Raw genomic sequence first — 27,932 nt, 5'->3', positions numbered from 1 at the left:
GGTCTGTAAAGATCGTTTAAGACTTAGGCCAGGGCTTCCCTGGTGGCGCAGTGGTTGAGAGTCCGCCTGCCGATGCAGGGGACGCGGCTTCGTGCCCCGGTCCGGGAAGATCCCACATGCCGCGGAGCGGCTGGGCCCGTCCGTGAGCCACGGCCGCTGAGCACGCGCGTCCGGAGCCTGTGCTCTGCAACGGGAGAGGCCACAACAGTGAGAGGCCCACGTACAGCAAACAAAGAAAAGACTTAGGCCAAGTAAGTCAAGGCATACCTTCCACTCCCTGTCACCCCTTCCATCTACTTCTGGGCCCAAGGTCTGAATTGGAAATAAAATGCCCACTGTGATCAGATCTAGGAAAAAGTGAGTGACCACCCCCCCCACACACACCACCCCCCGCCCTGGCTTGAGATGACTTCTGCATGGCTTAGGCTGGTGCTGGGTGACTGACGATTGAGCACACCATCTCTGCTGGCCAGGGCATGGGCTCAGGCAATCCTACTCCTAATTGGCGCCAGGCCCTGTAACACTTGCCTTAGAGCCTTCAGGGAGTTCATCTGTCCCTCCACCTGCTTACCAGGTCCCAACCAGTGGGGCCAAAAAGCACCAGGAAGGTGAACACACCATGTGGTCCACACGGTGTCCCTTCAATCTCTGCAAAGCCCCTATGGTCTTCCACAGGTCCATGGACAGACCCTCCCACCCTAGCCCTGGGAATCATGCTACACCAGGACGAAGTCTTGAGCTTCCCCATGACCTCTTATAACCAACCTTCCCAGATCCATCACTCCCCAGATATTGTTGAGTGCCTTCTCTGCCAGTTACCATGCTAGGTGCAAGGGGCGTAAGAATGAGTAAGGTGCTATAACTTACCAGTTAGGAGTATGACACCTACAGATTCAAGACTGGGCTCTGCTCTTACTCAGCAATGAAGAGCAGCTTCAGCCTTTTGTAGACAGGGAGAATCACAGTCCCTACCTCCCAAATCACAGAGAGCTAGTGGTAATCATCTCGGAACTGCAGCCAAACCCTGGCAGAACAGAGCTCAGGAGGGGATGCTAGGACCCTTGTTCCACTGTGGGGAAAGGGCAGCAGTCTTGGCACGAACAGCAGGAGGGGGAAGCAGAGCTCCGAGCCTCCAGGACTGAGTTCTAAAATCGGCCACGGAGCCTCCCACTGCCAGCTTCCACCTGGGCTCGTCCCAGGTCCCTAACCCAGGCCTGCGTTTCAAGGATTGCTGTCATCCCTCCAACTGTTCTCCCTACAGCTGCTGGCTGTGTTCTAGGCCAGGGTCATTTCTCAGCCCCAGAGCAGATAGCCAAAGGACTTACTATTTCTGCAGGAGACGTGGGTCTGGGGACAGGCATTCAGAGGTGGCTGAGCCCCAGGCGTTCCCCCTCTCTGCTCTCCTCTCCTGAAGCTTCAAAACATCAGGGCACATTTGGGAATCGGGGTCCCCTTCCCAGCTGCCTGCCCACCTTTTCGTCAAGAGGTAGTTGCACCCTCCCCTCCCCTCCCAGCCCCGGCCCACAAGAAAGCAACAAAACCATCGTGGTGAACACATCTATTTAATGTGAGGGGTGGGTACTGCTGTCTCTGTCAGTGTGTATGGGCTGGTAGGGAGACAACCAGAGGGACTTCTGCCCTGGAGTAAGAGGCTGCTCTGGCCCCAGGCTGGGGGGGTGGGGAGCAGACCGAGGGATGGGGTGATGTGTAAGGAGGGGAGGGGAGGGTGAAGCTCTGCACACATCCTTGGGACCATGGTCCAGGCCCACCCAGTCACCAAAGCAAGAACCGAATAAATAAAGTGCAACCGTGGGGTTGGGAGGGGGGAGAGGGAGGGCACCGGGCGCACCCGCGCCCGCAGCCCACATTCAGTGCTGCCAGGTCTGGCCCACCTCCTGGCCAGACCATCTTGTCCAATCACCCCTATGTCCGTCCCTCCAAGAGCCAGGCAGGTCCCGTGCAGCTACTGGAGGTAGCGATAGGCCTTAAAGCAGTGGTTGCCCGCGTCGGCCACCACCACGTGGCCATCCGAGGTCAGTGCCAGGCCCTGCGGGCCATACAGTGGCTCTGCAGATGTGTTGATATAGGACAGGAAGGAGCCAGAGCTGTCGAATACCTGAGGGACGAGCAGAGATTGGAGGGAGCCGTGAGATCAGGCAGATGAGTGGCATTTGGGGAGAGGGTGCCTGGGGCCCAGCGGGAAACCTCACCCTGGTGCCATCCCCGGGCCTTCCTCACCTGGATGCGGCTGTTGCCCCAGTCAGCCACGATGATGTTTCCATTGGAGTCCACGGCTACTCCCGTGGGGGCATTGAACTGCCCATTGCCCTCGCCGTGGGAGCCGAACTTGAAGAGGAACTCTCCGTCGGCACTGTACACCTGGCAGGGGAAAGGGCTGGGGACTGGGGACCTGGCCTCAGGCAGAAGGCGGGGCCTTGGAGGAGGATGGGGTGAAGCCCCAGGGCTGAGGACCCCCAGATCTGCAGCTATAAACCAGTTCTTCTTCCCAGGCTTCACGTCCATGCATGCCACTGCCTACTGGACAACTCCAGCTGATGTCCCTTGGGCAGCTTATCTTCCCTGGAAAAGTCCTTCCCATCTTTCTCCTTCCCAGTGACTGGCAACACCCAGGTAGCCATGAGTCATTCTCGACTCCACCTTCTCCTCTGTTCGACGGCCAATGAATTACCACAACCCGCTGATTGTATCGCAAATCTGTACCCTATGCACATATTGCCACTGCAATGGTCCTCAGCTAGATTACTGTAAAAGACTGATCTTCCTGCCTCTAGTCTCGCCTCAGCCAGAGCGATCTTTCTAAGACACACAGGACTGCATCACCCTCCTGCCTGCAATCATTCAGTGACTCCCCATAGCTCTTAGGAAGAGAGCAAGCCCCTTGAGGGAATGAGCAAGGCTCATTCTCACCTGGCGCCACTCCCCTCTTCAAACCTCATCTGAACTACTTGTAGTTTCTTGACTACATGGTATGAGTTCCCACCTCCTTGGCTTCTCCTGTCCCCCTACCTTCTGGTGAGTTCCCACCTGTGCTTAGTTCCACCTGAATCAAATGCTCCTGCTACCCACCCCCCCACCTCACTCAGTTTCCCTGCACTCTCCTAGCACAGAATGCATCACATCACACTGTAATATCCTGGTACTTTCTTCTCTTCCCCACTAGACCATAACCAATAAGATAGGGAATGTATTTGCTTTATTCATCACTGTATTCCCAGCTTCTAGCATAGTGCCTGGGACAACGCAGCCACGCCATAAATGTTAATTGTTCAAATGAATGATCTCAAGGGGGAGAAAAGGGAGGTAGGTGAGGGAGAGAGGAGTCTTGTGCAAGAGGAAAGGATGATGGAACTGTGGTCATAGAGGGAGGGAGAACACTGACCTTCACTGAATGGTTATGGAAATCCGTCACTACAATCTCATTCTTGTTGTTCACAGCCACAAAATGGGGCCCTGAAAATACAAAGTGGGCTCTCTGGCAGTAAGCCAGGATACTGAGTGGGATGGGGCAGAACATCTGGGATGACAAAGCTGTGGTGTGAGGAGAGGGGTGGGGTCTCTGGGATGATGGTGCTAGGGTATAGTGAAGGGACGGGGTCCCCTAGGGTCAAAATATAGGAGGAGGGGGTCTGTAGAGCTGGGACATCCAGGGCAGTTCTCTGGGACTGGGGTATCAGAGACTAGGTCTCTAAGTTCTTTCCCAATACCTGCAAAGTGGCGGTCGGTGGCCCCGCGGCCCCCAAAACGGCCAACCAGCTTGCCATTGGGCTGGAAGGTAAAGACGCAGCAGGACTTGTTGTCGACCACGATGATATGCCCGTTCCGGTCCACAGCCACGCCCTTGGGGCCCATGAGGCGGCCAGCTCCAAGCTTGGTCTGGAGGAAGGGGATATCCGTTAGGGGCTTTATCCCGCCCCGTGGGGAGAGTAGACCCAGCCTGGCACGAAAGCAGAACCTCAGGCTGAGGATGGATCGAGCAGTCCAGGCCCTGACCACCAGAAGGCACTAGAATGGTCATCTCAGCTGGCCACCAAGGGTGCAGAGTAGAGACAGCAGGCCTCTCACCTTGAACTTGCCCTCAGGGGAGAAGATGCTGACCCAACGGTTGTCATAGTCTGCCACGATAATGTCTCCATTGGTGTCCACGGCCACACCTGTGGGACGCTGCAGCTGCCCAGGCGAGCGTCCTCGGACCCCAAAGCGGAACTTGAACTGGCCTTCATTGGAGAAAACCTGGAGCAGAGGAGCAAGGGAGGGAGGGGGCAGGAGGGGAGAGACTGTGGTCACAGAGGGGAGGGAGCAGGACCCTGAGGGAGGAGACCCACCCCCATTCATTCAGCACTCAACAAGCACTTTCTGACACCCTGCCGTGGGTAGAATCAGACGTTGCCAGCGCAGACCTTAGGGGACAGGCAGCAGAGGCGTGAATGGGACTGTGAGAATGTGAAAGGGGTGAGAGGTGGTCCAGGAGCAGGGGCAATCTGAGCTAAAAGCCTAATAAGGACGCCAAGAGCTGAACCAAAGTTGGCGAGTAAAGAAGGAGGAAGAAAGGTGTTTAAGCAGAGTCAGCAGTACGCAGAAGGCACAGAGTCCAATAGGGGCGCTGCTTGAACTCAGTATGGGCCCTACTTGCCTAGTGTGGATGGAGGGCAGTGGGCACTCCCGTGAAGAACAGAAGGAGTAAGGTTTTATTCTGGGTATGATGAGAATTCACTGAAAATTTCTGAGCAGGAAAGTGACAAGAGGAGATCTGACTTTGTAATATAATAAGAAATATATTTGAGGGACTTCCCTGGTGGCACAGTGGTTGAGAATCTGCCCGCCAACACAGGGGACACAGGTTCGAGCCCTGGTCCGGTGAGATCCTACCTGCCGCGGAGCAACTAAGCCCGTGTGTCACAACTACTGAAGCCCGCGCACCTAGAGCCCCTGCTCCACAAGAGAAGCCACCACAATGAGAAGCCCGTGCACCACAACAAAGAGTAACCCCCGCTGCCGCAAATAGAGAAAGCCCACGCGCAGCAACGAACCCAAGGCAGCCAAAAATAAACAAATAAATAAATTTGGGGGAAAAAAAAAAAGAAATATATTCGGCCTTTGTCCCCAGTGCCTGGCACAGAGCTCCTCAAACCCTTAAAATTTCCTGATCAGTAAGTGTCTTTTGTCATTCATAAGGAGTCTCTTTTGAGTTTATGCTAATGAGGCGACTTGGGTGGGGGTGGGGGGGCTAGGTTGCTTCAGGATGGGGCTGGTCACCAGAAAGACCATCTGATTAAAGGGTCGGAACTTTCAGCTCTACCCACCAACCTCTGGGAAGGAGAAGGGGTGGGGAGCACAGATTAAGCTTTATAAAAATTCTTGAACAAGAAGATATGATGAGCTTCCGGGTTGGTGCCAGAAGGGTGTGTACCCCAGTTCCACAGGAACCAAAACTCCTTATACTAGGGACTCTTCCAGACCTCACCCTATGTATCTCTTACCTGGCTGTTCATCTGTATCTTTTATAATATCTGTTACAGTAAACTGATAAACGTAATTAAATGTCTGAGTTCTGTGAGCTGCTCTAGCTAATTAATTGAACACAGGAGTGGGTTGTGGGAACTTCCACTTTATAGCTGGTTGGTCAGACTACAGGCGACAAACTGAACTTTCGATTAGCATCTGAAGTAGGGGCAGTCTCATGGGACTGAGCCTTCAACCTGTGGGATGTGATGCCATCTCCAGGTAGATCATGTCGGAATTGAGTTGAATTTAAAGGATCCCTGGTCAGTGTCCACTGAGAACTGGAGAACTGCTTGGTGGTGTTGGAAAAAGCACATGGGAGCTTTTTCAGAAAGAGCACTCTGGCTGCAGGGAGGAGTCGAGACTGGAAGCTGGCCGGCCAGGCAGAGGTGCTGCAGTGGTCCAGGTGACAACTGATGATGGCTTGGACCAGGGCACTTCCTGGAGGGAAGTAGATGGATCGAGAGACATACAGGAGGAAGACTCCACAGGACTTAGCAGCAGACAAGAAAGGGGTAGGTGAGGGTGGGGGAATGGACATGGATTAGCCCGTCCAGGCTATGAGGCTGATAAGGTAATCTGGACAGAGGAGACCTTTCAACCTCTCACCCTCTTGTACTTCTTCCACCTTAGCAACATGCTCAGGTCTCACCATCCTAAAAGCACCTACGATTTTAATGCTCCTCTCCTCTATAGCTAAGCCTTCTTGCTTCTCCTTCACAGCCACAACATCACTCACTGCATAAGGCTCACACATTGCTTTGTTATAACTCCAGGGACACAAGATAAATCAGAGCCAGGAGCAGCCCTGGAGGACTCAAGTTATGGGCCTTGGCCTTGTTCTTTGATCCAGATGTTCTCCCTCCTGTGTGGACTGAGCCCCCCGCCCCTGCATCATCTCTGTTTCTTAGGCCCGCAGGGCTGTTTGAACTGGTCTCACCAATGGACATCACTTCCTCCTGATGTGGACCTCCCATCATGCCCTTCCCTGGCTGATCAGAAGTGCCCCTGGCTTCTGCCCTGGTCCCCTGTGGTTGGACAGCACTTGGAGAAGGTAGGCGCCACGGGCTGAAGAGGTGCTGTGAGAGGGACGAAAAGGTACCACCAGCTGGGTAGTGAGGCAATGTGTCTGCCTCCTCCACTCCGAGCAGCTTAGTTTCTAGCTCAACACTGAGGCTTTAGGGGGTCTTCCTCTTCCCAACCTATCCTAACCTATCCCACCCATTACACCTGGCCAACTCCTACTCATCCTCCAGTTCTCAGAATTTCCAGGTCACTTCTTCAGGGAAGGTTTTGTGTTTTTTTTTTTTGCGGTATGCGGGCCTCTCACTGCTGTGGCCTCTCCCGTTGCGGAGCACAGGCTCCGGACGCGCAGGCTCAGCGGCCATGGCTCGCGGGCCTAGCCGCTCCGCGGCACGTGGGATCTTCCCGGACCGGGGCACGAACCCATGTCCCCTGCATCGGCAGGTGGACCCTCAACCACTGCGCCACCGGGGAAGCCCCAGAGAAGGTTTTAATGATTAACTCCATCTCCTAAATCAATATACACACATAAAGTTAAGTCTCCGTGATATATGCTTTTTAGCTCTTTTCATAACGACTGTCACTCCTGTCACTAAATAACCGCTAAGTATCCTTGTCCCCCATCTAAGGATGTAAGCCCCAGGTGGGGCAGGGACTGTGTCTGTTTTGTTCGCTGCTGCATTTGCAGCACTGGAATAGCAACTGGCACACAGCAGACGTTCAACAAATGAATAAATCCGTCAGCTCACTCCCAGACCAGAATCGCACACCTCCCCTCGGATGCCGCACAGCTATCTCAAACCCACCGCAGGCAAAAGTGAATTCATCAACTTATTCCCAGGCCCGCTCCCAAATGGCAACACCGCCTACTCAGGTCACCAAGCCCGGCGATTCTTGATCCCTCCCTCTCCCTGGATATCTGATGGCTCATCAAAACCTGCCATATTCGCTTCCTTATCTCTAGAATCTGCCAGTGCCCTAATGTGATGCTTAATATCTCTCTCTTTTGCCATGGTAGCCGTAAGCAACTTCAGGATCTGAGTCTACTTGGGGGAGAGACCAAAACAAAATAAAACGAGCAAACCAGTGATTCTGGCAGAGAATGAAAAGTGCTATATGGCAAAAGGCTGAGGGAGCTTGGAGGAGAGTGTGATTAGCATTCTGCCTGAAGGAAATGAGGCTGTTTTCACAGAAGAGCTGATAAAATTTCTGGACTCACACCATTACACAAGGATGTAATATATCCAAATCAAATTCTTCATTCAGAATCACAAAATGTTTCTTCTTTTCTGTCAGCTGATGCTGATTCAGCACAAGGAGAGGATTTGCCTCAGCTGCCACCACAGCCGGGTCCAAAGGAGAAGTTCACGAGAGCCCCAATCCTCATGAACTGAGGGGGAGTCACAGTGCATCTGGGAGCCTGGCCCATAGTAGACCTGAGGACCCCAGAGTGAGAGAACCTCAGCTTTGGAATCGAGAGCCAGGCTCCTAGCAGCTATGAGGTTGCTGCATGGGTGGCAGCAGGGGCAAGGAGGACTGCTGTAGTAGAAGGAAGTGTTTGGAGGGGGAGGGGCTGCACTAGGCCCTCCCTCTTAAGTCCCCACCCTGAAACAACAGACACAGGCCCTCGTCAGGGAGACCAAGTGGCACGTCTTTCCGGGGATATGAGTACCCGTGTGTGTGCACCCCAGGGGAAGTTTCCCAAACCTCAACTTTTGTGCCAAAAAGCATCCTTGGCATAAGAGGGCGGAACGGAGCTGGAGGGTGGAGGCTGTGACGGAGCAGGGCCTCAGGGCCACCCCTACCCATCCAAACCCCTCCACTTCTCACCATCCAGCCTGGACCCAAACGCCTCCCTGCGTGGACCTGAGCTTCTCCTTTCCTCTGCTCTTAGGAACAAGGTGGGAATAAAGGCGGGCTAGACAGGCTTGGGAATATAGCCATGGAAGAGTTCCTGGCTCTTTCAGTCAGCTAGGTGGAAAGCGAGGGCCAGGAGGAGCTGACGCTGAGGTGACAGGCCTTTGACAGAGCTGCATCTGTAACGGGGGTACTCAGGCAGAGGGTCAGGAAGAAGTTTAAATGTACAGATGGGAAGTAAGGATCTTCAGGGAAAAGTTTTACTACCTGACAAAACGTTTCCAAGAACTGAAAGCTTACAGTAGTTAGAAACAATCCTGTACAGAATAAAATCAAAATTCCACAGCTTCCTCTCCAAAACCATTTACAGCGTGACCTCAGCTACCCCACTTCTGATAGCAATCTCCCTCCAGCCACTCTGGGACCCTTCCAGTTCCCTGAACAACGCCCTATAGCACCTTCCCACCTCCTAGCTTTTGTCCCCACCTGGACAATGGTATTTTCAACAACAGCTAAGAGTCAGAAGGTTCACTTGGTGCCAGGCTCAGTACATGATGTCATTCAATGCTCCCAGCAACCCTCTGAGGTATTCTTTTCCTAATTTTACACATGAGTTAACCTAAGCTCAGGGAGGTCACATGACTTGTCAGTAAGTGGCAGCGCTAGGATTCAAGCCCAGGTGTCTGGTTTCAGAGCCTGAGCTGTGAACTGCTCTGCTGCGCCTACCACACTGGTAGCCGTCACTGGCTCTGCCTGTTCGTAGGCTCACTACAAGGAAAAGAGAAAACCGCATTTTCTGGCTTTATGGAGCTCAGAGTGCAGCAGAGGCTACGTCCATTCAAGTGGCAGATGCTTTACTCAGGTGTGTGAGGCGCTGGGAGGGCCAGAGGCAGGACCACCTATGAGGATGCACTATAGTCTAGCCACTGGAAGGCACCCCTTTTCACAAGTTATCCCCGTTTGACTGTCTAGTCAACTGGACGTTTGCAGAGACGGGCACAGATGACACGCATTCTGGGTCCACACAGGCATGTTGGAAGATAGTGCGGAGCTGCACTTTTGTGCCAAAAAGCATTCTTGGCATAAGAAGGCGGACTTAAGAAGTCCGGCATAAGAAGTCAGTCCGGCGGACATAAGAAGGCGGCATAAGAAGTCAGACTGCATCCTGACCACTGTGGTGGGCAGAAAGTGAGCCAGCCAGGGACTCAGGTGGAGGCAGAGGGGAGGGAACAATGAGCCGGATCTTTGGGGTCCAGGAGCTGGTCTGGCCTGAGCCACAGCCTGGGAGGTAGAGGCCGCCAGCACAGTAAACCCCAGCGCCTAACTGTGAAGGTGCTGGTTACTGCTGTGGCCCTTGTGGAACGGATGGCGAGTGAGTGGGGGAGGGGTGGTGCTGTGATTCATGGCTCTTTAAGTAAAGGTACTATCTGTAGGGTTTCGCCCTTCAGGAGGCGACCTGTATACTTTGTTGGGTTTTTGTTTCTTTGTTTTATTTTTGTTTTGTTGTTGTTTTACTAGGCTGTAGCTTGAGAACTTCTATTTTGGTGTTAGGGGAGAGCTTACCTGGATACATTGGTTGTTGCTGTCTGCTACCACTATGCGGCCGCTGCTGGCTGCGGACACACCCTGTAAATTGGTGAATTCACCCTTCTCCCTTCCACGACTGCCTGTGGGGAAGAAACGGGATGGAAGCAAAAAATTCACACTGAGGTCATTTTGAGTCTCTGGCCCCGCCTCATCCCCCCTCTGCCTCCGCCCAAGGCTCTCTGTACCAACGCGGAAGACAAGCTCGTCCTCAATGGGGTTGTCCTTCCGTTTGCCGCCGGTGCTGTACATGGAGCTGGGCCTACGCACCGCCTTCTGGCGCACGTGGCTGCCCGGGCCGCCAGGGGACTTGACACGGCGCTTGACGTCGTCCGGGGAAGGTGGCAGGTCCCCAGGACGCAGGGCCCTCACGCGGAAGGGGCTGCCGCGCACCGGCTGTCCATAGAGCAGCACCGAGAGGAGCAGCTCGCCTTCGGAGCGCGCCGTGTACACCAGCTCGTACGTGCCGTTCTTGTGGTCCACCACGGGCACCGGCAGGCGTGTGCCGTCGGGGCCTGTGATCTCCGCGCACAGCTCGGCGCTGCCTGTGCGCACCAGCCGCCCATCCTTGTCTTTGGTAGTGACAGTGAGAGAGGCGGGCTGGCCCACCAGCGCCTGGCGCAGGCCCTCGCCAGTGGCCACCGTCTCGTGTGCAGTGGCGCTCGTAGTGAGCAGCGCACCCAGATTGAGCACCGATCGCCGCAGCCCATCGACCTCGAGGACCAGTTCCAGCTGCGCGTTCTCGTGGGGCCGCTCCGGGAAGGCCTGTGCTGCCAACGCCGCCAGCCGCTCTCGCATGTGCTTGCGCACGAGCAACACCTCCGGGGCCGAGCCCAGGCGCAGTGCCTGCTCAGCGAAGCTGCAGCTACTGCCGATGTGTTCCTGCCCCTGGCGCAGTGTGTCTAACTGGGTCTGCAACACCTGAGGGGTCAGGGGAGGGTTGGGTAAGCAGGCTTGTGGAGGGGAAGGTGAGGGGGGTGTCTCTGTGATCCCTGATGAACTTGTACTATGGCATGAAGGGAATACAAGAGGGTGAGTGTGGACGAGGGACACAGATGCCCGCAGTACCTACTGGCCACGCCAGAAGGGGGCAAGTATAGACTAGGGGAAGGGGTGCGCACGTGTGGGGAGCAGGGGACGCATGGAGGCGACAGGCCATCTCATGATGGACGGTGGTGGGAAAGGGTGAGCGGACACACCTTCTGCTTGGCTCCACAAATGGCCTCCAGGTCGCTGACCAGGGCCTGCTTGCGCTGCTGCAGCGCTTGCTCCAGGTCCTCAAAGGCCGCGCTGATCTGGGCCAGGGCCTCTGCCTTGCGCTCCTGCAGCTGCTGGTTGATGCCCCCCACTAAGGCGATGGCAGCGGACAGCTGTGGTAGTCTGGGGAGGGGAAACAGCTCATACCAGGGCTGCTTGAGGATGCCCTCACGAAACTGTCCCTTCTCCCTGGAGACCCTAATGCCGCCCTCCAGGATTTCCGCTCCCTGAGACCCCCCCCACCCTCCCTGAGAATTTTATCTCCACCCTCCCGAAGGTCCCTCCTCTGCCCCCGCTGAGACACCATCCCAGACGGCCCCACCAGCCCGGGCTCCCGCCGGGCGCCTACCGGCCGCGCACCGCCTCGAGCTGGCGCTGCAGGGCCGCCTTGTGCTGCTCCACCACGTCGCGCAGCAGCACGGTGCCGTGCTCCCGATGCTCGCCGGCGCGGCACTCGCCGCACATGGCCGTCTCACAGGCCTCACAGTAAAACTCCATCGTCTGGCGGCGCAAGGACTCCCATCAGGCAACGACTAGACACCACGCTTCTCTGTCCCCTGCCCTCCCCCACCCCACCTGCCTTCCTTGCCGCTCACCTTCCAGGTGCACCCCCGCTACCTGGACCACTTAGAATACCCTCTCACCCGCAGCCACTCGGCCCCTCCCCCGACCTCTCCTCCCCCTCCACCCCAAGTCCTGGCCTCACTGGGCCTGCTTGGGCCCACCTTGCCTTCATGGTTGGGGCAGGAGAGGGGGCGGCCAGCCACTGCGCTGAGGGGGTGGGGGTCCTCGGGGTCGTGGGCCCCATCAGATGCCTGCTGCATGGCCTCCATGAGGCTGCTGATGAAGAAGTTGTTCTGCAGCGCAGAGACGCCCTGCTCAGGGAGGATGGACGTCTGCCGACACACTGGACAGGACAGCGTCAGGCTCTGGGCAGGGATGTAGTTCTGGAGGCATCTGGCCGGGGAGGAGGGGGAGTCAAAGGGATGAAGCGGCAGGGCGGTGTCAGTGCACCCCTCCTGTCACCTGCCATGGGCGCCAGTCCTTGTGCTCACAGCTGTGCTGTCACATTCGTTTAGAAACCTCTCTGGCCAGCACACGCATCTTGTCCTAACAGCAGGGGTAAAAGGCCTCACCTCTCACAACTGAGTGGCAACGCATCCCTGACGTCTCTCAGAGGATCAGACATACACGCATTCCTCACAGTGTGCACAGACACAAGTTCACCTTTCACAGGTGTTTACAAACCCTTCTCACAGAAAATGTGTGACTACCTACCCCCGCACCATTAACTCATTAAACATTTACTGACTACCTGCTCTTGCCAAATTTATGCCAAGCTCTGGGGATACAAAGGTAAAGCACAGTGCCTACCTCTAAAATACTCCCCGTTTGTAGAGAAAAAAAGTAACAAAATTAGAGTTTGTAGAAGTAAACAGTGTGATGATTAAAGGCATGGGTCCTGGAGCTAGGCTGCCTGGGTTCAATTCCCAGGTCAGTCAACTATTATACTGTATGACCCCTGACAAGTTACTTAACTTTTATGAGCCAAGGATCTCTCCTTTGTAAGACGGAGACAGTACAGGCTTCACAAGGTGTGGAGAATTAAATGTAAAGTGCTGACATGCCTGACTCACAGAAAGTACGATATATTGTAGTATTACAATACTATTATAATAGTAATTATAGCTATTAGTATTACCTGTCATTAATATAAGGAACACAGAAGATGCAGTGATAAGGAAATGCACAGAAGGGGCCTCTGGTAGTAGAGAGGGTAGCCAGAAAAGGCTGAAGAGGAGGTGACGTAAGCAAAATCTTCCTGGACAAATAATTGTTTTTTTTGTTTGTTTTTGTTTGGTTTTTTTTTGCGGTACGCGGGCCTCTCACTGTTGTGGCCTCTCCCGTTGCAGAGCACAGGTTCCGGACGCGCAGGCTCAGTGGCCATGACTCACGGGCCCAGCCGCTCCGCGGCATGTGGGACCCTCCCGGACTGGGGCACGAACCTGTGTCCCCTGCATCGGCAGGCGGACTCTCAACCACTGCGCCACCAGGGAAGCCCAATAAATAATTGTTAGTCTGACCAAGAAAGGTGCAGGGAGAGGAGGAAGGGTGTTCCAGATACAGAAGGTGGCCAGAAACAGCACAGTATGAGTAGGGAATTATAAGCAGTTCAAGGTGGCTGGAGAGGACGCCCAAGGCAAGGAATGGTAAGGGAAGTGTGGAGAGAGAGGCGTGGGCCAGTTCATGGAGGGCTCCTGGGTCACGTCAAGGAGCTTAGACGTTATCTCAACAGCACGAGCGAGCTGCAGGAGCATGGTACAGCCAGCTTTCCATTTGATCTGCCTCTGTGTGGAGGGTGAATGTGAACATGATGAGACAGCAGACAAGGGGCAGGAGCACCGTCCTCCTCAGCACCCAGCTACCATTTATTAAGCACGATGCGGCAGGCTGTGCTTTGCACTTGGTGTTTGTTAATGGACTCAGAAAGGGTAAGTGGCCCAAAGTCACAAAGCTAGTGAGCACGAGAGCCAGATCTGAGGCGAAGCACGTGCTTAACCAAGGTGCTCTTATAATAGTCCAGGCAAGAGGTGAGGAAGCCCTGCATTTAGGCAACAGCAATGCAGACGGAGGTGGACCAAATTTGAGAAGTATTTAAGAAGTGCAGCCAGTGGGCAGTGTTGTCTGATTAGATATGGGGAGTGAGAGATGAGCCTCAGTTGACTCCCAGATTCCTAGCTTAGATGACTGAGTGACATTCACCACGATGAGAAACACAGAAAGAGGACTGGTTTACAGGGAAGTTCAGCCTTGCCCCGGTTGAGTTTACTGTAACGGTGGGACATCCAGGCAGAGGGGATCGGTAGACAGCTGGGGAGAAGGCAGGTTAGAGATAAAGACAGGGAGGCCATCAACATTTAGATGGCTTCTGGGAGACGATATGATCACCAAGAAGGGGATTACAGTGCCAAGAGCAGGACAGAGCACCCAGCAAATACTGAAAGAGGAGAGCAAAGAGGAACGGGCAGAGAGGTAGGAGGAGAGAGAGTGTCAGGGCAGCAAAGTGAGTAGTGCAATTTCAGAAGCAGGGAATGAGTGGTCATCCGTGTCAAAAGCAGCTGAGGAGTCAGGGAAGCTAAGGACTGGAAAATGCCCATGGAAACTGGCAACTGTAAGAGTACTTTTGTCTGTAAGGAAAACAGTGAGTGGAGGGAGGGGTAGAGGAAGGAAGGCTTGACTCTTGCCAGTTGAAGAGTGAATGGGAGGTTGGAAGTTTGAGTAAAAAGTAGGTTGATGGGTTAGATGGCAGCTGGGAGGGACAGAGGGACAAAGGAGGGTTCTTATCTGTTGGTAACAGGAGGCTTGAGCACGTTTCTAAGTTGAGGAGCCAGTAGAGAAGGAGGGAGGGAAGACACTAGAAGACATGGGACGAGGTCTGGGGATGGGAGAGTGGCTCAGGCTGGCTTGAAGAGAAGGAGTGGACCCCATCCTCTGGATGGAGGGAGGGGAAAATGAGGTGGATGCACTTGAGCACAGGGGGCAAAATTAGAGAGAGGATGCCCAACTTGCCTCCGGCAAGGTCAGCTGCTGAAAGCGAAGGAGTGGGGTGGTGGTGGGAATCCAGGGGGACAGGGAGGCTGGGATCAGTCACTGAACGGAGCGGGAGAGGAATCTTACTAGAAACAGACTGACGGCAGCTGTGTTTGGAGACCACAAATTTGTGGAGGGAAGATTTACGTGTTGCAAAGTTTCCCATATCCTCAATCTCTTCTCTTAACGTTCTCTACACTTCTTGATCTGAATTAATTAATTTTTCTTTATTTAACAAACACTATGTGCCAGGCACAATGCTAAGTGCTTCACAAATATTAACTTATTTGTGACCTAGATTCCCCTTCAGTCTTCTCGAGTTGAGAGTGTTTTTTGTCTCATACTCCACATTCCTCAGGACCAGAGGTGGGGTTGAGTCCTCCCCGCCCCCAACTGGAACATTTCTAAATTCTTCTTCTCCAGCTCCTTGGAAGCTCAGGCCTGTCTACAACACCCCTCCCTGACGTTGTCTCCACTGACTCAATGGTTGCTTCCCCATTGGCCGAAGTCTTTCTTCTGGCTCACTCTCTTCTGTTACCCTCCCTCCCACCCCAACACACACACACTCCTGCCATCATTCTCGGTGGCTCTGACATCCACAGGGTGACCCACCCACCATCAAGATTTCTTAGTTCCTAAGCTTCCTCTCAGCCCCTCCCCCCGTGATCTTTTCCTCCAGTTCACCTCAGCTATCCACTCCCATGCTCCCAGCACTACCTATGTCTCATCACCCATCACGGCATCAACTATGAAATCTGCATTTCAACCATTCTACTCAGTTCCCCTGTAATTCTCTCCCCAGCTTTGCTGAATCTGGAGTTTACCCTGAATACCTTTGAACTCATCAAGATCTCCGTCCTGCGTGTCGCACATACCTGGCTTACGACTGACTGCTTCCTAACTGGCTTCCTGTTTCCACTCTTGCTTCTCTAGAGTCCACTCTCCAAACGACAACCAGAATGAGCTTAAAAAAAAATCTAATTTATGGAATTCCCTGGCAGTCCAGTTGTTAGGACTCCGTGCTCTCACTGCCGAGGGCTCGGGTTCGATCCCTGGATGGGGAACTAAAATCCCATAAGCCATGCGGCGCGGCCAAAAAACAAAAGTCTAATTTATGTCACATTACTTCTCTGCTAAAAAAAAAAAATCCTCCGGTGGTTTCCCACTGCATATAGAACAAAATCCAAAACTTTCCTAAAACTGCCAAGCTCCCCCGTGAACTGTTCTGACTCTTTCGGACCTCACTTCATCCCACTTTCCTCCTCACTCAGTCACGCTGGCTTCTCCCCTGGTCTCTGAACATGCCCCACTCACTCCTTTCTTAAGGCCTTTGCATGGAACAGCGCGAAGATAATCCTGTTGCCTGGAACAATCTGTACATGTCTGTTTCCTTCTCATCCTCAGGTCTCAGGTCAAATGTCACCTCCTCGGGGAAGCCTTCCCTGATGACTCTACGTAGACTAGCCCCTGGCCCAACCGCCCGCACTTACTCCCTGTTTATTTCCTGGAAAACACTTAGCCCAAGCTGTGACTCTCCTGTTTGATTATTTGCTTGCCTGTCTGTCACCTCCCACTAGAGCATAAGTCTTTGAGGGCAGGCACCAAGGGATAAATGAATGAGTAGTATTAAGAGAGAAGGCTCTGCAGTTAAACCTGGATTCAGACCTCGACTATTTACTTGCTGTGGAGCCTCGGAAATATCTCTTAATTACTTAATGACTCTGAACCCTAGTTTCCTCCTCTCTAAAATGGGGATAATAAAGTATCTGTTGTGAGGATCAAGTAAATCAATACGTGTAAATCACTTAGCCAGTCCCTGGCAAACAGTAAGCAGTCAATACACGGTAGCTGTTGTTATAATTTCTCCGGCACTGATTTTCTCCAAGAGTGCTCAGTGATCTGGGTATAGGAGAAGGTATGGAGCTTTCCAATTACAGCTCAGATCCAGGATTGAGCTTCTGCCACGTGGGTTTAGAAAAGGACAAAGGCGTGTGGGAATTGTAGAGGCCTATGGTCCACCATGGGATTCAGGATGGGTAGGAAAGGAAGGGAGACCAGGAAGGAGATGGTGGCTGGGAGAAGACGGAGCAGTCAAGGGCATTGGACATCTACATCCAGTCAAAGCTGGTGTAGTGAGAGTGGGGTAATGGAAGCCAAGAGTGGGATACTGGAGTCTGTAACCACAGAAGAAGTGGTGTTATTCTGGGTGATGGCAAGATGCAGGGCGTGGTTGGGAGGGTGTCTGACGGAGGTGGCACGGACTACATTTATCTGTAGTCTGACTGTAAGATGATTTGATTACTATCTTTCTCCTTCACTATACTGTAAGCTCCTTAAGAGCAAGGATCATATCTGTTTTTGCTTATCACTGCTTGCCCAGTGCCTGGGACAGGTCTGGCACATAGTAGTTGCTCGATAAATAAATATTTGTTAAGTGAATGAATAATAGATAGAAGCCCAGAGGCTGGGAGAGGTTGCCTTTCATTCAGTGCCTCAGGACAACAGTGAGGACAGGCAGGGAGGACAGACCTAGTTTTGAACATCCTCCCACTGGTCAGAAAGTTCTGGTGCCAGAGCTGGTTGAGAGTCTCAGCTCTGCCTGATTTCTCTGGTGGTGTCGAAGGCTGCCTTGGGGTTTGGGCAGGGGCAGAGGAGGCCCTGTTCTGAGCAGGGGCCACAGCCCAGTGTTAGGAACCTCTGGTCCTCTCACAGGTTCTTGCACCGAACCCTTACCTCCTGTAGGCTGGGGTTCATCTCCTCCCCTCCATGTGTGCACACACCTCCCTCACCTCTTACAGGTTTACACATGCCACTCCCTTCTCCGGGGGGCCTGCGAGGTCCTCATCCCTCCCCGGTACACACACCCTCACCTCTCACAGAAGGTGTGCAGGCAGGGCAGAACCTTGGGGCACCGGTACCGATCCAGGCAGATGCTGCACACCAGGAACTGCTTGTCCATTGGCTGGACCTCTGGGCCAGGGCTGTCCTCCCTCTTCGCCATGGTGCCCGCGGATGGCACCTGCCACTCACACCAGCCTGTGTACGGAAAGACGGTCAGCACCAGGGAAGCCAGAAAACCCTCTCCCCACCTGATCCCCTGCAGAGCACTAGCCCCATCTCTTCTCTGCCAGGGACCGAGCAGGGTGAAGAACATGGACTGAGTACCCTCCGGGCCTGCTGCTCTGGTTAAAAGCACAGGCGTCAGGTTAGATTGATTTAAACCCAGCTCAGCCTCTTACCAGCTATGTGACCTTGCACAATTCATATACCCTCTCTGAGCCTCAGTTTCCTAATTTGCAGTTATGGAAATAATAATCCCTACCTCAAAAGGTTGTTTTGAGAATTTGCGATAGTGTATGTCAAGTGTGTGGTACGGGGATGCCCTTCACTGACACACCCAGCCTTCATCTCCTCTGCCTCCCCCAAACCCTCCCCCGGGAGACTTTCCTGATGGAGTGTCTCTCCTCTGACCACCTGCAGCCCTTCTATCTATGCTCTGACCCACCTCCCAGCACAACTGCCCGGGATCACATTCTTTTCCACATCCAATCAGTATCCAGGTCCCGTGGATTCTGCCTCCCAAATACCTTATCCCCTTTTCTCCAATTGCACAGATACCACCCCAATTCAGGTGCCACCAATTCTCTCCAGCGATACAGCAACAGCCTCCTAACTGGTGTCCTTCTCCTCGCCTATGCCTTCTCATCCCTCTCCCTCACAGCCAGAAGGAGGCTTCGAAACACACATTCCATCTTATCACTAACTCCCTGTTTAAATTCTTTCAGTGGTTCTCCATTGTCCAGAGGACAAAGTCCAAACTCCTTAAATTGGCCAACAAAGCTTAGCTTTGGCCCATACCTCCCTCTACCACCTCACATCTCAGGATTCTATGAGTAGTCACACTGGTTTCTTTCTTTTCAGTTCCTGGAAAACTCCTTGCTCTCTTTTGCTTCTGGGCAGTCACACATTCTGTTCCCTCTGCCTGAGATCCTCTGCTCACCCCCACTTCGTCTGGCTAACTCTTGCTTATCTTTCAGGTCTGCACGTAAATGTCACCTCCTCCAGAAGGCCTTCCCTGATTTCCTGAAGTCTGGTGAGGTGCTCCACCTTTATGTCACTTTGCACCTTGTCTTTCATCCATCCTGGCCCTTATACACTATACTGTAATTTTCTTGTTATTTCTCTGCTTTTTCCAGAGTTCTTGAAGAGAGGCATTATATTTTATTTCTTTTTTATTCCTAGCACTTAGCACAGAGCCTGACATAAGGATTGGTCTATATTTATTGAATTAATTCAGTAATTCAACAAATATTTATTAAGTGCCTACTTTGTACAGGCGCTGGGGATAGAGTGATAAACAGAACAGATATGGTCACTGTCCTTGTGGTGGGGAGGTAGTGAAAAGTAAATAAATGAATAAATATATAATTACAGATTGGGAGAGGGGAGTGCTATACAGAAGAAAAGGATGCTATGAGAAAGAATGCTTTTTTGATTGGGTGATTGGGGAAGGCCTTTCCAAGCAGGTAACTTTTAAGTAGAGCTTTGAGGGCTAGAAGGAAAATAGTAGGGATGAGGGTGTGGGCATCAGAGAGTGAGGGAGGGAAATCATTCTAGGCTGAAGGAACAGCATGAAGGAAAGTCCTTAGGCAGAAACTCACTGAGAACCCGAAAGGGTTCATGTGGTCAGAGCAAAGGGAATAAAAGGCCACAGGGGAGTTTGGGAAGGTAGGCTGGAATGAGATCACAAAGGACCTTGATGTTAAGAATCTGGGTTCTATCCCAAATTGGGAGGGAAATGATGCAATTTACAAAAAATAAAAATAAATTAAAAAGCTACACTGGCAGCTATGAGGATTGAAGAGGAGCCAGGGTGGAAACAGGGAGACCGCTTGGGAGGCTATCCCAGTTCTTCAGGTAGGCTGATGTTGGGTATTAGCAGAGCTATAGGCAAAAAAGTGGACTGATTTGAGAAATAATCATGAGGTTGAGTCAAAAGGACACCACGATGGACTGGATGTGGGAGGGGAAAGGAATGACAATAAGGCCTCCCAGGCTTCTCCCCTGAGGATGCTGGGCTATGCCTAGAGACAGTGAAAGCTAAGGAGCTGATCTGGGCCATTCCATTTTAACCATGAGACGTCTGAGAGATGCCTGTGTGATACCCAGGTAGAGATGTCAAGTAAGAAATAGAATATAGGAGCTCCAGGGAGAGGTCTGGGCTGGTTTTTGACTTGGAAGCATTGGCATATTAATGACACAAGGCAACGATAATGGATGGGACCATCTAGGGATAGAGAGTGAAGAGTGAAGGAGAACTCAGAGAGATGGGAGGAAGACCAAGAATGTGTGGGGTCAAGGAAGTCAGGGGAGGAGGGGCATTCAAGAAAGAAGGAGCGGTGAAGTAAGATGAAGACTGGAGAGCGTCCACCAGATTTGGCTGTGGTGGAATGGGAGGAGCAGAAGTCAGGTCAGAGTGATGGAAAGATGAATGGAAATGAAGAAATTAACACAGCAGTTGTAGACAATTCAGGAGAGAAATCTGGCCGTGAAGGGAAGCAGAAGGAGAGCCAGACTACTTCAAAACAGGCAGTGACTGGGAGCAGGTCACCACTATCTGTGCCCAACTCGATGCACCACGGCCCTCTCTAAAAACAATGCGTGAATGAAGAATGAATGAATGCATGCAGTGGGGCCAGTCCAGAGTCCAGAGCTCTCTCCAGGTTTGCGGAGGGGCAGGAGAGGGGCTCAGCTGCGTGTGCCTTATGTTTATGTGAGGGTGGGCATGGATAGGGTAGGAAGGGCATCCCTGAATGTGGACAATGGGATTCTGAGGTTCTTTCTCCAGGTGTGCAGGGTTCTGAATCTGGAGACTTAATACAAAGACAACAACATAGCAGGAGGAGGACAGCCCGAGGGTTGGCAGAGGGAGCAGGAGGCGGGAGCCAAGCTGAAGCTTCTGTTTGGCGAAGGGGAGGGCTGAGAGGAAGAGTAGGAGTGGTCTACTGGGCCCTTCTGGGGCAGCTGGAAGTCAGGCTCCGCCTCTCTCCAAGCCCAAGGGGCTCTCCCAGCCTGTCACACAGGGGCGGTGATTGGACAACATCCAAGCACGGACAGCTCCTCCCTCCCTTCCCCTTCCTGCTTCAGTTCCCCACCCAGACGTGCTGGGCATGCAGCCGCTGAGGTCACACCCCTGCCTAAATCACCAAGACTCCCTTCCCCTCCTGGGCTTTTACTCCCACCTCTCCCATCTCGCTGCTCCTCAGAGATCTGCCCCCGAGGTCCTATAGGCCATGGTTTAAATAGACTGTTTATCACAGCAGGTACTTGGAAGATCTTGAACTCAGAGCTGAGATTTCACCCTCCTTCCTCGGGCTGCCTACTGCCATCTCTGCATCCCTTATCCTTCCCATCTTTTAACTGAGGTTCTAAAGGCACTTCATTTCCTTTTTCAGCATTCATTCAACACCTCTGCTAGGCCTGGGGATACAGAGATAAATACTCGCAGCTCAGTCTTCATGGATTCCACAATCTAATAAATCAATTAATGTAGTGCAATACGGTGAGGGCTATGACAGGGAAGCACAGATTGCTGAGAGTCACCTAACCCAGATCTGGGGTGAGGGAAGGATGTACAGAAGGCTGGAGGTCCAGAGAGTCCTCCTGAAGAAAGGGCCATTCAAGAGCTCCAGGATGGGTAAGAGTTAAAGAGAGAATGGTGCCTTCTGCATCAGGAGACTGAATCAAACACTGTGACAGGGGAGGACTAAGAAATGAGATGCAGTGGTAGGCAGGAGCTAGATCATACAAATCTTTGTTGGCCTTATTGAGGAGTTGAGACTTTACCCTTCCCTGCTAGGGGATTAAGGCTTTATCCAAAGAGCAAAGGAGCAGGGTGGGGAGGTGAAGAGGGTTTAAGTATAGAGTGAGAGAGCAAAAAGAGTAAATTTTTGACTGCACTGTGGGAAACAGTTGAGGGGTATCATGAGCAGAAAGTTAAGAGACTGCCATGATATCGTAGAGGAGAGATGATGGTGGCCTTGATTAGGGGAGTGGCTAAGGGGAGGTTGACAGAAGTGGATTTTATAGGGAGGAATCAATAGAACTTGGTGACCAGTTGGTTAGATATGAAGAGTAGAGGGAGAAGAAAGAATTAGAGATGATTCCTAGTTTTCTGGCTTGAAAACTCTGAAAGACAAGCAGTTTGGATGGGAGGGTGACAGGCTCAGTGTTTAGTAAGAGGAATCTGAGGTGCCTATGGGACATTTGAGAGGTCCAGCTGGCAGGTGGAAAGACAAGCTGGAGCCTAGGAAAGAGGTCTGGCCTGGAGATATGGATTTGGGAGTTGGTGTAGAGATGGTACCTGAAGGCATGGAAGTGGATGACATCACCCAGAGAGGGCATAAGATGAGAAAGAAGAGCCTGTGACTGTGCCCCAACGAACCTCAACATTTAAGGGACAGGCCCAGAAAGCAAAGCCTGAAAAGAGGGCTTCCCTGGTGGTGCAGTGGTTGAGAATCTGCCTGCTAATGCAGGGGACTCGGGTTCGAGCCCTGGTCTGGGAAGATTCCACATGCCGCGGAGCAACTAGGCCCGTGAGCCACAACTACTGAGCCTGCGTGTCTGGAGCCTGTGCTCCGCAACAAGAGAGGCCGCGATAGTGAGAGGCCCGCGCACCCCGCGCACCGTGATGAAGAATGGCCCCCGCTTGCCACAACTACAGAAAGCCCTCGCACAGAAACGAAGACCCAACACAGCCAAAAATAAAAATAAATAAATTAAAAGAAGGCTCAACATTTAAAAAAAAAAAAAAGCCTGAAAAGAAATTGAAAAGGTGTGGCCAGAGAGGCAGGAGAATCAGGAAAGAGATATGAAAGCCAAGGGAGAAGAGAGCTTCACGAGTAAGAGAACAATCTTCATTGTGAAATGGTGCAAACAGTTCCCATGATCTAAAGCCCAAAAGAAGCTGGTATTAACCTCAGGGAGTGTGGTTTCTAAGGGCTGGAGGAAACGAAGCCAGATCCAGGGGGCTGAAGAGGAAGTTGATTGTGAGCAAATGAGGACAGCCAGGGCTGATTCCACCTGATCTTTGACATCTGCAAAGGATGTGTTTCAAGGCTTTTCAGTTTCTCCAAATTCTCAAACAGCATCTAATTTCCTCCATGACTTCCTCGTACAACCTCATGAGAGTCCCAGTATACATGACTGACACAGCTGTGAGTGAAGGTAGGTGACCGAGGCATTGTTAAAAAGTGGATGCAAGAGGCCAGTTAGGCTCACTTGCTTCTGAAAATGACTCCTCCTGGTCACTAGCCTCCAAGTGTATTTGATCATTTGAGGCTTCAGTAAAATGACAAATGACTGCAGGCTACAGTCTTTGGGTTTTCTTTGAAACAGATGAAGCCTTGGAGGAGGTGAAGTCCTCAAAGCCAAGGAATCCTTGCAATAAGATTGGCAGGGAAGGAAAATGATGAAATCTGCAGTACCAACTCTCCCACCCACTACTGCCAGACTGAGTAAGTAGGTGAATGAACCATTCAATGAGCTGATCAACCTATCAAACAATCAAACTTCCTGGGCCCTCTGCACAAGGCCCTTAAAGTGGTTACTGGAGACACAATGCTGAAAACAGACACACTCCCTGTCCTTCACAAGTTCTCAGACTAGTGTGGGAAACAGACATGGAAATATACAACTACCATGTGATAAGTGTCATGATATTGACATATTCAAACTGCTATGGCAGCAAAGAGGAGGAAGTACCCAACTCTGAAGGTGGTGGAGAATAAAGAAGACTTGCAGAGGAAGGCATATATGAGCCCGCTCTTGGGGGACAAATAGGAGTTTGATAGGTACACTGGGAAAACAGTGAGTAATGGAACAGAAGCATGAAAAATTAAGAAACACAGACCAGGTGGGCAAGAGAGCAAGACTCAAAAGGGCAGAGGCTGTACTTGATGCTATCACAACCCACTCGATGCGAAGTCTCCACTTGCCTCTCTGGCTGCTCCTTCACTGTCCATTCCTTACATGTCTAGCTCCTCAGGGCTTTGTTCTAGGGCCTCTTCTCCCCTCACTTTCATACTCTGTCTGGAAAATCTCACCATCTCCCATGGTTTCAGTTACCATCCACTTGCTAATGACTCCCAAAGCCTTACCTCCTGTGCAGAAAACTTCTTGAACCCACACCTGTATATCCAGCTGTACCTTGGACATCTGTACAGGGATGATGCTAGAGACTAGTCTAAAACTGAATTCATTTTCCCCTAACCTACTCATCTTGCTGCGTCTCTCATCTCAGTAAAAGCCACCACCATCCACCTAGCCACATCAGCCAGAATCCTGGGAGTCTTTTCAATTCCTCCTCTTCTTTCAACTTTCAGATATAAGGTATGACTATTATCCTTGCTTCTGCTCCTAAAATGTGTCTAGGTTAAAAGTCAGGAGATCCAGGAGTTAGTCCTGACTCTCACTAATTTCACCAATGCAAGGTAAGACTCTGGACTACTCCATCCCCTTACTTGCAAATTGGGGGAGGGTATCTTTTTCTTCCCCAAATCTGAGATTCCCAAGGTTTCCTGTCCAGCCAAAGGTCCCTACAGACTGTAATATGCGCCCATGATTAAATCCAATCTTGTACTACCTTGAGTATGATTGCTGGTTTCCACAGCAAGGCTAGGTGTGTTAGAGAGTGGCTGTAGTTGTCCCTACCTCCCTTCCAAAATAAATGTTTGCTGAGTTTAGGGCACCCATGACACTCCCCCTGGGCACCCCCTACCCTAGCCTAGCAAAATCGTTTTGCTCCATTTTTCTGAACACAGGCTGTACTATATCAACTATGGGCCTTTGCTCAAGCTCTTCTCTCAGCAAGAATGCCATTGTCCCCTAAGTGGCTGAGGCAGCACCTGGCACACAGAGGGTGCTCAGTATATGTTGGTGATAAGAGAGCCATGTTTAAATCACTGCAGTATCCTCTCACCAGACAGAGAGGCAAAATCAAAGGCAATAACAAGACAAGTGAACGAAGTTCCAAGGAAAACGACCTCCACTTATCATAAAGAAGCTTTCCCATAGCGGAAGTAGTAAGTGCTCTGTCACTGGAGGCATGCAACCCAAGAGAAGCAGGGCACCTGTCAGGCCTGCAGCTCTGATTCCAATTCTGCAGCAAGTCAGAACCCTGCTTAGGGGATGAATGGGCACTGATGAGGTGGACAGACAGGCAGGGAGAGACCTGTGAAAAGGACCTCTGCACCTGCTCCAACCTACCAGATCTCATCTTCCTACAGGGGCCAGTCCTGGGTTTTTGCTTTCCACATCGGAGACCCACATACCAGGAACAAGCCCAGGGCTGGCCTTTAGTGGACTGACCTCCCTGGGGTGCAGCCTGCCCCTCCAACCTGCAACCATCTGTCCCTGCAGGTTTGCAGCCCATGATCCGAAGCCAAGTCCAGAAGGGAGGAGGCCAGAACCAGGGAGGAGCCTGGGGTCCTCCAGGCGGGGCCCAGGCTGCAGGGGAAACAGAAGGGTCCTTTCCTACAAGAAACAGCCTCCGGATGCGGCTTCCTGTCCAGAGGCCAGTGCTAGAGGAGGAAAGGGTGTCCTCTATGCCCGCTGGTGGGCCTCTAGGTGCCCGAGGAGGGAGGGGGTAGCAAAGGGTGGAAGTGTCTGCACCAGGGAGAAAGGAACCCTCGGACAAGCTGGGCCACAAGATTCCAGAGTCCCACTCAGCAGCCCCACCCGCTCCCCCACCCCCCACCATCCTCGGCCGCAGCGTTCGACACCCTCCGCCAACATACACAAGCTCCCAAACCCCGCGCTCCTCCAAGGAAGCATCACCCATCCACCCGCGCCTCCCCCCTCAAACATGGACCTCACGTGAGCAGCCACAGCCCGAAGAATCCCCCCACTGCTCTCACGGACAGGGACACGCCTCACGTGGACAGAGACAGGCACAGCTTTTGAAAAGCATCTATGCCCTCACCCACAGACACTCGGACAGACACACCGCCGCTCGCACCCGGACCGGGACCTGGGCAGACAGGGATACAAACGCACCCCTGGGGGCCGCCCGTCGCACTCACCGCGGCGAGGCAGGATGGGAGGGCCAAGACCCGGACTGCGGCCACTCCGAAGGGCCCGCGGCGCTGCTGCTGCCAGCGCCCGTCCGCCCGGCTCTGCCCGCGGCGCCGCCCCACGTCCCGCGCCTCCGCCTGTCCCCGCGCCGGCGCCGCCGCCGGACCCGCCGCACAGGCCGGAGGGAGGGGCCGGGGCGGGGCTGCGGACCAGCCGGGGGAGGGGGCGGCTCGGAGACCGAAGACCCACCCACGCCCCGCCCGCCGCCACGGAGGCCCCGCCCGCCCCAACCCCACCCGCACCGCTCCTCCAACTCTCCCGAAGCTCCTGCAGGAGCTGCCTACCCTGTCGGGCTGGGGAACCCTTGAGCAGGATCCCGGATCCCGGATCCTCGATCCCCGCCAGCTGCCTCTGGCTCCCGACGGCTCCAGGAAAGGGCAGCGCAGTGGGTCTCAGGGACTGGGCGGACGCTCCGTCACGAAAAGGCAGCTGGACAGCAGGGTGTTCGGACTCTGGGAGCCGGTAAGGGCTGTCTCCTGGAGGTGCCCTTCCAGGCTTTCCTGGGGGGGCTCCTATGGACTATGCTACTGTGGTCTCTGCTGAGCAGGGGGAGACAGGGATCGCCTGTGCCTCGGCACGGATCTCTGGGCGGCGGACGAGCCCCAGGGTAGAAGGGCAGTACGCAGAGCTCTGGGGAGAAGGGGCTGACGGGGTAGAAAGATGGGGGACTTAACTTGGCTCAAGGTGCCTGGCTCTCTCTCAGGAGCCCCCTCGCGAGGAAATTATGGTTCAGACCATCCAGCGACTCCCTTCCACCCTCCAAAGACCAGAGCAATTCTCAGAATCATCACCTTGTGGAAAAGCAGCCCCGGTGGAAAATAATAAAAAGTATAACCGTTAACAAGGACTGAGTGCTTATTATGTGCCAGACACATAACGAATCACTTTACATATATTATCTTCTTTAGTACACATAATCTTAATAGGTAGCTTCTTTTATTAGCCGTGTTTTGCAACGGAAATAACTGAGGGCCCTTGGCTCCCCAGACATTAACCCTGATCACTCAGGCAGAAAGTGCTGGAACCAGGGTTTGAGCTCTGCTTACAGGTCCTGCCTCCAGTCACTTGGAACCTCAGTACCTTTCATGTTGAAAAAGCCCCAGTGGCCCTAAAGTGAGGGGCCACCCCACTCTATAATGAAGCTCCAGTCAGATAACTGCGCCCTTCCAGAGGTAGGGGAGAATGCTGAAAAAATCTGGAGCATTCCTTGGTCAAGGAGCATAGGGTGATGGTACCCGGTCCCTGAGTAAATCAAAGTGCTGTTGGGGAGCTTTCTTGCATCACACAAGGTTCAGATTTGGGCTCGACACCGGGATGCAGCAGGGACCCTGGGAAGTGCCTTGACTTCTAATCTGCCTCAGTTCTGGCACCCAGCGCAGGTGCTGTGGTGCTTGTGAATGAGCTTCAGACAGGGTTCACCCTTGCTTTGGAATATGGGGCCAGGGCTAAGAGACTACTCAATATGAGGCAACTCCGGTCTGTATAACACTATTTTAAGCCTCACAAAGACTTCTTTCCTCAGTCCTAAACTCCCCTGTCGTCAAACGTCTGCTGATAAGGCTTCACAGCTCCTTTGAACAAAGGGCAAAAGTCCGTAAGCAGCCTGAAGAGGCTCAGCATGGTCTACCACCTTACCTCTAGAGTCATCCTCTAGCCACTCCCCCTTCATTCTTCCCAAGCTGAATTCCTTCCTGTTCCTACTCAGGGCCTTCACGTATGTTGGCCTCTTTGCCTAAGAAGATCTTCCCCCTACTCTTTACCTGGCTATCCTCTAGTTACCCTCAGGTCTCAGCTTTCAAGTTGACATCCCCATCTCCACCTATCTAGGCTAGATGCCCCTCCTCTGTGCTCCCATAGCCCCCTGTACTTCTGTATTTCTGTATCCTAGTACTTATCACTGTATTGTAGTTGCCTAGTTACTTGCCTCCATCCCCCACTAGGCTGTAAGCACTGTGGGCAGGGACCGT

General features: G+C 52.8%; 2 protein-coding genes across 6 annotated transcripts; one reads left to right on the top strand and one right to left on the bottom strand.

Moving 5' to 3' along the window:
• Positions 1-1,543: 1,543 nt before the first annotated feature.
• TRIM3 (tripartite motif containing 3) lies at positions 1,544-26,379 on the bottom strand. 5 transcript variants are annotated; one of them, XM_033404624.2, is made up of 12 exons: positions 26,250-26,379; positions 17,703-17,868; positions 11,967-12,198; positions 11,591-11,742; positions 11,184-11,364; positions 10,173-10,905; positions 9,964-10,067; positions 4,084-4,251; positions 3,726-3,894; positions 3,401-3,471; positions 2,239-2,379; positions 1,544-2,116 (listed from the first exon to the last, which is right to left on the bottom strand). In XM_033404624.2, exons 2-12 carry the CDS (start codon positions 17,831-17,833, stop codon positions 1,964-1,966), a joined length of 2,235 nt encoding a protein of 744 aa, XP_033260515.1. In that variant the 5' UTR covers positions 17,834-17,868; positions 26,250-26,379; the 3' UTR covers positions 1,544-1,963. The 5 variants fall into 5 exon arrangements, with proteins under 5 accessions (XP_033260515.1, XP_033260516.1, XP_004279290.1 ...); XM_033404625.2 differs by lacking the exon at positions 26,250-26,379 and adding an exon at positions 25,888-26,100; XM_004279242.3 differs by lacking the exon at positions 26,250-26,379 and adding an exon at positions 25,914-26,100.
• LOC117196382 (translation initiation factor IF-2-like) lies at positions 25,804-26,809 on the top strand. The gene is made up of 2 exons (XM_049713828.1): positions 25,804-26,427; positions 26,669-26,809. The coding sequence occupies exons 1-2, from the start codon at positions 25,804-25,806 to the stop codon at positions 26,804-26,806; spliced, it is 762 nt and encodes a 253-aa protein (XP_049569785.1). The 3' UTR covers positions 26,807-26,809.
• Positions 26,810-27,932: the final 1,123 nt, after the last annotated feature.

Source organism: Orcinus orca, chromosome 8, assembly GCF_937001465.1.
Source record: "Orcinus orca chromosome 8, mOrcOrc1.1, whole genome shotgun sequence".
Taxonomy (NCBI): Eukaryota; Metazoa; Chordata; class Mammalia; order Artiodactyla; family Delphinidae; genus Orcinus; species Orcinus orca.
The sequence above is the reverse complement of the archived record's forward strand: the minus strand, read 5'-3'. Positions and strand labels throughout refer to the sequence as shown.